This window comes from Ursus maritimus, unplaced genomic scaffold, assembly GCF_017311325.1.
Source record: "Ursus maritimus isolate PB19 unplaced genomic scaffold, ASM1731132v1 scaffold_72, whole genome shotgun sequence".
NCBI lineage: Eukaryota > Metazoa > Chordata > Mammalia > Carnivora > Ursidae > Ursus > Ursus maritimus.
Window position 1 is genome coordinate 62,336 of NW_024426908.1, and position 10,981 is coordinate 73,316.

General features: G+C 39.4%; 1 protein-coding gene across 1 annotated transcript in view; it reads right to left on the bottom strand.

The window, feature by feature from the left end:
- LOC103656297 (protein WWC3-like) overlaps positions 1–10,981 on the bottom strand; it is a gene marked incomplete at its 3' end in the record, with an annotated part of 93,189 nt that overhangs the window by 55,385 nt on the left and 26,823 nt on the right. Inside the window, 3 exon segments of the mRNA XM_040624830.1 lie at positions 2,327–2,456; positions 8,783–8,862; positions 10,048–10,124. Coding sequence (XP_040480764.1) covers positions 2,327–2,456; positions 8,783–8,862; positions 10,048–10,124 — 287 coding nt within the window.

Genomic DNA, 10,981 nt, shown 5'->3' on the forward strand with positions numbered 1-10,981 from the left:
TCTTTTTTAAAGATTGTGTTTATTTATTTTGCAGAGAGAGAGACCACGAGCAGGTCTGGGGGGAGGGGGTACAGAGGGCATTAGAGGGAGAAGCAGGCTCTCCGCTGAGCAAGGAGCCTGAATGGGGCTCGATCCCAGGACACTGAGATCATGACCTGAGCTGAAGGCAGATGCTTCACTGACTGAGCCACATAGGTGCCCCCTTCCTTAGACTTTTTGATCATTCTTTAGACATTGTTTTTAAAATCTTTGTATTGTATGTTTGGTATCTGAAATTCCTTATGGACAGTTTTTATCAATCTACCTTGCTCTTAATAATGTACCATGTTTTCCTGTTGAAAACTGAACATTTAACTATCATAATGTGGTAACTCTAGAAAACAAATTAGCATTCTTCCCCAGGGGATTTTTTTTTTTTTTTAAGGATACTGTATTTCATTTCTTTGAGATTTCTGTAAATTATTTTGAAAAGCCTTATTCATTAACATCATTGTAATCATTAAGATCTGTTCCTTTAGTTTATTCTCAAATTCTTCACTGCTGACTTCCTTGAGTGCAAGGAGATGAAGAAAACAAAAACAGAACACCTGTCTGGCTTTCACAGATTAGCTCTGTTCTCAGGCACTCTTTCACAATTTAGCTATACTTGCCCTGAGGCTAGACATCAGTCTGCGGTAAAAGCTTAAGGTTACTGAGGGCTTTTCTGAGGATATCTTTTGCCTCTGGAAAGGCTTTTTAATTCCTCATTATATATGGCAGCTCGAAACTGCCTTAATATCCCACTGTCTCACCCTAACTTCTCATCAGGGCTTTAAATGATCTCTTGTGTGTCTCCACTGATAATCTATTGTTCCAAGCACATCTATGTTTATAGTCTGCCCTGTAATTTTTAGCACACTATCTAATGCTTTTCCCACATGGGTTCTCCAAATTGAGCAAAATGAACAACTCACATCACTTTTTTTAGATAACCGCAAAACAGGTTGGAAAGGAATTATGTAATCTTTTGCAAATAAAGTCTCCTGTGATCCCTCTGATTTAGGTATATGGGGAACTAGATTAGTGCTTGATCAAAACTAGGGCAGTAGTACACAGGGAAGTGATGGGCAAGGCTAAGTAAAAATGCCACGAAATTTCCTACTGTTTAAAAGATAACTTTTTAAGTTAAGATGGCTTCTCATTGCTTTTTCTTTGTTTCTGTGGTGACACAAGTATTTGGAGGTCCTGGGTCAGGCAACTTGGTAGCTTATCAAGTGCTATACATTGTACAGCTCACCTAAACCAATGTCTGCTTATCTCTTTTGTGAAAAACATGTGATTCCTTCCGGAATTTTATCTACAATTATGTGGGTAATGCAAACAGAATACCTTGTTCAACCCCACAGCTTCCCTGTTACATATCAGAATAAATTTAACAAAATTTATATTTACTTATCATGAGCTGGAGAGGTGATTTAAAAATAAATTCTATTCAGCAATCTGGGGTAAGACCAAGATATGCATTTTTACCAGCACCCAGGGAATTCTACGTAGTTCATCCTAAAGTCCTTGACTTTGGGAAGCACTGCTATATATTCCAGTTATATGTTTAAGTGTCTCATATTGCCTAGGACTTTGATCTTTGCCTATACGTTTTACATTATGTAGAATCTAGATAACTGTCTATGAGGCATTAGGTCACAGTCTATTCAATAAATGAAGTAAAACTGAAAAAAAAACTACAAAAGAAACAAGTGAATGCATTTCCACATCAAGAAAAAAAGACCATCATACATTCATTTACAAAAGTTCATCTTTTTAGAAAAATAAGTTGCATGAGTTAAAAGGACAAAAATAAACAAGTAAACAAATAAATAAAACAAAATAAAACTAAAAAGATCTCACATGCATATTTTTAAAACATCCACATCAACAGAATACTATGTAGCTATAACACAAGCTTGAAGCTCTTTGTATAAACAAATGGAAAAAGTATAGGATATTACTATTATTACACCAGTAAGATAACACAAAACAAATAGTATACATGTAAATAACTAGATTTTGTGTGAAATAAGTTTACTAGCTTGGATGTGTGTGTCTTTATAAACATTAGAAAAGTAACTTATGAGCAATGAGGACATCAGGTGACCGTAAGACTTACATACCTTTTGAATTATTCTGGCTACTAAACAACATGAATGTATAAAAAAATGTATACAATTATATATTCATACATGATAAACCCATTAAGTTGGTTTAATGTGTGTAAAATACATGTGTGTATTTTCTTTAATAAAATAAAGACAAGCAGACAGACATGTAAATGAGCAACTGGGTCCCTTACCTGCATCAAGTCCCGCCTCTCCTTCTCACCAGTGCAAATGGCTTTCTTAATAGTGCGGAGCTCACTCATTATAGCCTGTGCCTCATCCAGTTTGTAAGTGGTGTGAGCACTTGACATCTTACGATCAATCCTTGTTAACAAGGAAAAATAAGAGTCACTCCGCACTAAATCACATTAAAGAAACAAAAAATTGCAAAAGCTCCGTAGAAAAGTGACACAGTAGGGAAAAAGCCTTCTTTCCTTTTGGGACAATAAAGAGAACTGAGACAGCTGCAGAGATGAACTCCTTCATTATCTGAGCAATTTACAGAACTGAGAATGTTCGTGTCCTCTGCTACTGATTAGCAGTGACGAGTTTCCCAAGTGCAGGCCCTTAGAGCAAAACCACATCTTTATTTATCTCCAATATGTAGGTGAGTGGTCAAAAATGTTTATTAAATACACATGAGATCTCTGTGCAAGCAGAATATTTGGGAAACACCTAAAAGTAGTAAATTTTCAGTAACAGGGCATTGGTCAAAAGTTGGAAAATTGTCTATTTCCTCTGTATATCTCTTTTATTTCTGATTCCATGTCACTGTGTCTCCTAATCACCTGCTCCATCTTTCTTTCCTTCAATCCAAATATACACAGAGTGTATATTTTTTTCAGTTTTTTTATTCTTTCTTTTTTCCTTTCTTCCTCCCTTCTCCATCATTCACTCCTCCTTTCTTTCAGTTGTTTGTTTATATTTTTCCATGCACACTCCTCATCTCCCCTACCTAGGTCTTGGGCCTTAGAAGGCCTCAGGGCTAAAGAGGCTGGAATACTTTGGTCCAGAAACGGTATGAACTCCTCTGGAAAGCCATGAGCAGGCCTCTCAGATTCCAGACCCACCACCACACAGGTCCTGGGGCTAAACTGTCTCCCCCAGGTGACCGGGGAATCTGGATCCTTAATAGCCAGCCCAAACTCCCCAATTTTCCACTCACGAAAGCATCCTGGCAGGCTGGTGAGTACCAGTGACACTTGAGTGTTACAGCAGGACCCTGGGCAAGTCACTTCAACTCTTCACGCCTCAGTTTAATGCCTCCCCCGTTTAATGAGAAAATGTCAGGGAAAGGCTTCCTTGGCAGGGCGCCGGGCACACAATGTTTGCGGGGATTATGCTGATTATCAGCCTAACGCTGCATCTGCACACTCACGGTGAAGACTTCGCCAACTCTGCCACTTTAGGCCCGGAGTTGGTCTGAGCTATCAGCACCCTTGGAATAAGAGAAGGACAAACAGAACAGGTGGGAACCCAGTCCCTCCCTCTGGAATCAGGCCTCAGGGCTCAACAGCATTGCTGTGATTGCCTCAGCTCAAATGATGTATTTATGAAAAGTGGTCCTGAGTCATCTTCCATGAAGTGGATCTGAGGCGCATCATGGGTCCCCACACATTCAATATTGACACTCTTAGATCCCAATATGGCCCAACCATGTGGGTATTTTTCCATACGAGTCAGTTATAAAGTTAAATGTTTCTGAAATACATGTTACTTTGACTGCTCCTACAAAGCAGAAGGCTTTACTTACACATTTTTATTAAAAAGTACATGTATTTTTAGGTATAGACTGTTCCACACAAACAGAATGAGTGAGCATGAACAAAAACTTGTACTCGGGACATATTTTTTCTTTTTTCACTAAGTCCCAACTTCAGCCGTTTCATTCAATAGTTCACGTAAATGAATGAGGTGGTAAGTTTGACACTACATTACCTTTGTATCATCATCACAAGAGTCCCTGGCACAGAACCAGCACTTGTGCCTATGGAAAATTGGAAGCCAATAGTAAGGATGGCAGCAGTGGGCATTCCAGCCCTTAACCATTTTGAAAACTTTTATGTGGTCCCTCAAAACCACACTCACTTCCACCAAAATGAATTTGGTCCTCACTACCAAGCAGTCGTCCCTTACAGACTTGTACAAGTCAGCTGCAATATCTATAAGGTGTCCACCCTCTACTTTCTTACCCAGCACAACCTCACAACAAAATCAATGTAACTCATGCCAATTCTACATACAGATCACCTGTGTAACTGAGCAGAATGACAAAAAAGAATGGAACCAAAAGTATGGAAAGAACTCCTAGTCCTAGATGTCATGCAAGTTAACTGTGTCACTTGGAGAAGTATCTGAATTCCTAGGACCTTGATGACTTCATGAAGATGCTAGGCTTGCTGATAACCTAAACTATCTGAGTTCCTGATGGATATACAATTCCTACTCTCTGTAGGTGCAACTAGGATATTTACTAATCTACCAACTAAGTCACAGAACCACTAGGTTAGAAGAGCCTCTTCATACACTAATTATTTTGATCTGGTCCACATTAAAAAACGGTTATAACTGGACTGATCTCCATACTGTTAACACACTTCCAAATACCCAGACAACTTAGTTCTGTGAAAACAGAGTTTTGTGTCCCTTTGTTCTGTGAAACAGAACTATTCTTTATACAAGGACAAAGCAACACCAGAAATAAATAGATGGATCTGCTCCATCTCCAATCTAGAGGTCAGGCTGGGAGTGAGATCTCTTGTACAGGGCTATTAACCCAAGGAATCTGGAACACAAAGACAAATGATGTAGGAAAACATAAAAATAAAAGGAGACAACATGCAGTTTTCCATTAGTGCTGCTCCACAGAAAATAGAGGAGTCCCTAATGCAAGGCAGAAATAAAAGAGCATCACCTCATAGAAACAGATCTCCAAAGAAGTGGTCCAAAATTTCTTCATGAACTTATTTATATAATAATGTCTTTTATTTAACCTCTGATAAAAACATACACACACAAACACACACAGGTGGGTGTAATCTAATTTTATTTAATTTTTATAGTTTAATTTCATTAATCTAATGAAGTCGGTAAGACTTCCATATACAACACCCAAAGCCAAGGAAATCTGATTTTTAATCAAATAGCCACAGAAGTACAGACACACACAGCCAGTGTTAAGGCTATAATGCGAATCACTATGCATGTCAGCTCCAGCTTCATACTTAAATGTTGTGACTTCCTTATGGTTTTTAGAGCAATAAAGCCTAAGTGTGGCCATCAGTAAACCCATGGATTGAGACATCAGGTTCTACGATCGGAATGGCTATCAAGAGGCCAGGTCAAGGCACCCTGTCAAGGCACCAGGTTTTACCAGGGTAATGGTTGTCACAGAGAGAAAACAGGACCCAAGTTCCTTCAGGGAGACGGAATCAGGAGCCCCATAATTCATCCCCCTGGCAGACACTGCAGAGCACCTCGGAGAATGACAGCTCAACTTCAAGGCCATGGATTTGCACTTTGGCCTTAATTCTATCCAAGTGGCTCTGAGACCTTGAAGAGAACGAAGATTTGCCTAATACAGTTGTTTCCACTCAGTTCCAAGGGATGTCCTGGCATATGGAGCAGAGCAGCTGAAGGAGAGCCTGTCTAGGGCTTAGGGACCACACCTCTGTTTCAGCAAGCACCTTCTCTTTGCTCTGTCTCAGACATTCTGCCCTTAGAAAATGTCTTTGCAGGAAAAGAAAAGGAAGGAGATTCCACTGTTTAAAAAGTGTGAAAGCTACCAGGGAACATGATCCTGAAGTCCTAGTATTTAATAGAGAATACTGTTATTTTAAAATATATTATTACCTAGGAATAAACCTCAATGAAGAGATCAAAGATGTATGCTCTGAAAACTTTACAATACTTATGAGAGAAACTGAGGAAGACACCAAGAATTGGAAGCCCTTTCCATGCTCATGGATTGGAAGAACAAATGCGATTCATATGGTGAAGTCACAACCCAAAGTCCTCTCCACACATAAGGCAATCACTATCAAAATCACAGCAGCATTTTCATGAAACAAATGCTTCTCAAATGTGGAGTGACCCAGAAAAGACCCCAAGGAGCCAAGGGAATGTGGAGAAAGAACAGCAAAGCCGGAGGCATCCCAATTCTGGACTTCAGGCTGTATGACCAAGCTGTCATTGTCAGTATGGTCCTGTCACAAAGACACACATATGGAGCAAGGGAATAGAATAGAGAACCTAGAGATGGACCCTCCGCTAGATGGTCAGGTAATCTTGGACAGAGCAGGAGAGAATATCCAATGGACAAAAGACAGTCTCCTCCACAAACGGTGGTGGGAATGCTGGACCAACAGCCACATCCAGAAGAAGGACACTGGATCCCTCTCTTACGCCATACACAGAACTCAACTCAAATGGATGAAAGACCTATGTGGTAGACAGGAAACAGCAGCATCCTAGAGGAGAATGCAGGCAGCACCCGCTTTGACCTGGGCTGCAGCAACTTCTTGCTCCACATATCTCCAGAGGCAAGGAAAGCAAAGGTGCAACTGAACGATTGGGACATCATCGGCATAAACACTTAGGCACAGCCAAGGAAGCAATCTCTCTGGAACAGAAGACACATACGATCAAAGGTTAGTATCCAAAACCTGTAGGGACCTTCTCCAACTCGACACCCAAAACACCAAAACTCCAGCCAAGAAAGGGGCAGAAGACATGGACAGACATTGCTCCAAAGAAGATTCGAATGGCTAACAAACACATGAAGGAATGTTCCACCTCCCTCATCATCGCAGGAATAGAAATCCACACCACAGGGAAATGCCACCTCACACTGCTCAGAGAGTCTCAAATGAACAACTCAGGAAACGAAAGATATGGGCCAGGATGTGGAGAAAGGGGAGCCTTCTTGCACTCTTGGTGAGAATGCGAAGTGGTGTGGCCACCCCAACAAACATTAAGGAGGTGCTTCAGAAAGTTGAAAATAGAGCTATCCTACAACTCAGCAATTGTACTAGTAGGTGTTTACCCGAAGGATACAAATACACAGATTCAAAGGTGTACATGCACCCTGGATTTTTACAGCAGCCAAACTACAGAAAGAGCCCAGATGTCCATCAACAGATGAATGGATAAAGAAGATGTGGTCCATATACACAATGGAATATTACTCAGCCATCAGAAGGAATGAAATCTTGCCATTTGCAATGACATGCACAGACCTAGAGGGCATTATGCTGAGTGAAATAAATCAGTCAGAAAAAGACAAATACCATATGATTTTACTCATATGTGGAATTTACAAAAGAAATGAACCAAGAAAAAAAACAACATACGAAAAAAACCCTAAAAAACAAAACAAACAAACAAACAAACAAAAAAACAAAAAAGAAGAGAAAGAAAAGAAAAGAAAAAAGAAAAGAGAAAAACCAGATTCCTAACTCTACAGAACAGAATGATGGTTGCCAGCGGGGATGTGGGTGGGGATGGGTGAGACAGGTGATGGGAATAAAGAGTACACTTACCATGATGAGAACTGAGTAATGTATGGAAGTGTTGGATCACTGTATTATATATGTGAAATGAACCCAGCAGTGTACATTCATGTACTTAAAAAAAAAAAAGAAAAAAGAATAGTAACCACATGGATTACTACCATTATTTCAAGGCTGACTATGTATAATACTCTAGACAAGTCAGCACAAGTCAGTATTTACAAATGGAGGAGAAAAGATGGCACAAAAATGTAAAGCATGTAAAGCATGATCCCATGTTCAGATAGTGAATACAGGCTAGAAATAGAGAGTGACAGCATTTAATTTTCTGAAGAACAATGTTATCATTTGTAAAATAACTTGTGTCCATTAAATTTGCTAATTTAGTATAACTCACAAACTATAACAAAGTCATTCCCAAACTCTTAGTAAGGATAAAGATTCAAACAGGAGGAAGACTGATAGACCATACTATCCAACAGAATGTTGTGTGATGATGTAGTTATAGTATCTGTGCTGTCCAGTTCAGTGGCCCCAAGCACCATGGTTCTCAACTGCGCTGAAATGTGCCTGCCCAGGTGATATGTCGTTGCTGGTGTATATTTTTGGTTGTCACCATCAGAGAGGCACTAACTGGCATCTAGTGGGGAGAAGCTAGAAATACTGTGAAAATTCCTACAGTGCACAGGGCAGCCAGAACAAATTATCACAGGACAGCTTAATATCTCAATTATGCTGAGCTGAACAAAGGCTGGATTAACCACATGTAGGTATTGAGCACTTGAGATATGGTTTATGAAAACGGAGAACTTCATTTTAAATTTTAATTTAAAATAACTTAAGCTTAATTTAATAATGATTATACAGCTTTATTTACATATACATAAACTATAATGTTATAGAGAATAAGCATAAATATAAAAATAAGAATCTTTTTTCCCTAATATTTCCATTTAAAGTAATGAACATCTTTAAGGAAAGGAAAGATTCTGAGGCTTAGGATTGGGGGAAAATGAGCATAAATAAAAGCATAAGAGGGAACAGCCATGCAGCTCGAGGACAGAGGCCCAGGCACCACACAGGTGAGCACAAGAATAAATCACAGGAAAAGCGCCCCTTCCAGAATCACAGGCAACTCACTCTTGCAGGGTCTCCACCCCCTTCTCCTTGTACTGCAGCTCTTGCTTCATCTGGGTCAGCTCTCGTTTTAATCTGGAAAGCTAAAGACAAATTACATTTTTTTTTCCAAAAAAAAGCTGCGGTGAAAATGATTTCCACAGTTGTTAGCATTGTCATCTAAGTTCCTGATTAGCTTACAACCCACTGGATCATCTATCCTGTCCGTGAATTTCCAACCACGGGCACACACAGCAGCCATCCTGGAAGAAGTGCCTCGCTTAGACACAAAAATCCCAGATCACTGGCAGGTTCCTGGCTCTGTGGAACCCGCAACTGTTTTCTTTTTCAAGACAGTGATTTACACATTACAATCGGCACACTCCGTAATACTTTTGTCATCTTCCCTCTACTTACTATTTAGATCCCACACGTGAAACGCTGTTGCTAAAAGCACGCTGTCCCACTAGGCTAAGTCAATCCCCTGGAGTGCTTACTTCAGCACATTCTGCCCCCACTTCAGGCCTGTGTAAGACTCAGGGGCTGGGCCTGGCAGCTCATGTGTTTCATCAACTCCCCAGGTGTTTTCTCAGGTGTGCTCGACTTTGAGAACCACTGCACTAAAACAGACACCTTTTTCGGGAAGGAGACACTGGAAGAGGAGGCTTCGTTTCCAAGCTGTCTCCCGTGCTTTGCTGCAAATGCAACAAAACCGTCCCCCTCTCATACAACCAAGACGGGGGCTGAGGGGTGAAACAGGGTGGCACATAAAGAATTCCAGGGTCACTGGGAAGGAGCATCAGAACCTTCTGGTCAAATGCCACTTCAGGAAGGACTTCCCTGGGAATACGGCAACCAGGGAAGGCCAGCAGATGCTAAAGCTGCCAAGGGTCAAGGCTGGCAACCCACTAATAGAGGGAAGCAGTCCTTTGAGATCAGGGCCTAGAGTCACCAAATCTTCCCAAATTGGGCGGGAAGAGTCTAGCTCTATGGAAAACACAGAAGGATACAGGCCATTTTTTGTTAGATGAGCTAAGGTTTTAACATGAAACATTTTTCTTCCTATTAAAGGAATTAAATAAACCATGTTTAGTGATATTACACAAAAAAATACACATGGTCATTCCCCAACATATTAAGAATCTCCTGACCTCCATAGGTTCCCAGACCCCCTGAAGAAGGTGAGGAGCTTGAGAGCCCTTCCTTATCATGTATCGTCAATAAAAACTATACTGTATCAAGCGAAACAAAACAAAACAAAAATGGTTCTAGTTGTGATAAACACTCACCCTATCCCGATGACTTGCTATTTCCGCTTTAATTTGAAGTGGGTTGTACTTAGTATTTGTTGAATATCCTGAAAAGGCTACATAAATAGAAAGAAATATTTTATTCTACAAAAAATCCTTTAAAATAAATAGACACATTTAGACAAAAAAAAAAAAAAAAGACTCATCTTATTAAAAAATTAGTCCTTAGTCTCAGACATACAACGTATAAATAGCACTGGCAACGAAAGAACTGATGTTTCACAGACTCAAACTTCCTTAATAGTTGATTTTTGGGTGATATTTTGTTGGCAGATGACATGATTCTAACTATATAAAAACTCTGAAAGAACCAACCAAAAAAACAAGAAGAGCCCTTACAGGGCACCTGGGTGGCTCAGTCAGTGAAGCGTCTGCCTTTGGCTCAGGTCATGATTCCAGGGTCCTAGGATCAAGTTCTGCGTCAGGCTCCCTGCGTTCTTCTCCCTCTGACTGCTGCTCCCCCTGTTCATGCTATGTCTGTGTCTCTCTCTATCAAATAAATGAGTAAAATCTTAAAAAAAAAAAAAAAAAAAAAAAAGGAAGCCGTGGAGAAAACATTTGACCCATGTGTGAATTGCTGTGCAATATGCTATTATAAATAAGTGGTACTTGACTCTTTTAATAGTAAATTGTCATTTATAAATTAAATTATTTATAATTATAATTTATAAATTTATATTATAATACAGAATAATTTAAGTTTAAATTATAATTTATAAATTTATATTATAATTCAGAATAATTTAAGTATAAATTTATATTATAATTTATTTATAAATTAAATTTATACATTAAAGTAAAATGTCATTTACATGAAAACACAAAATATGAAATACTTAGGAATACATCTAACAAAATGTATACAAATCTACAAGGATTTTGTAGGACAATTATAAAACTCTGCTGAAAAGAA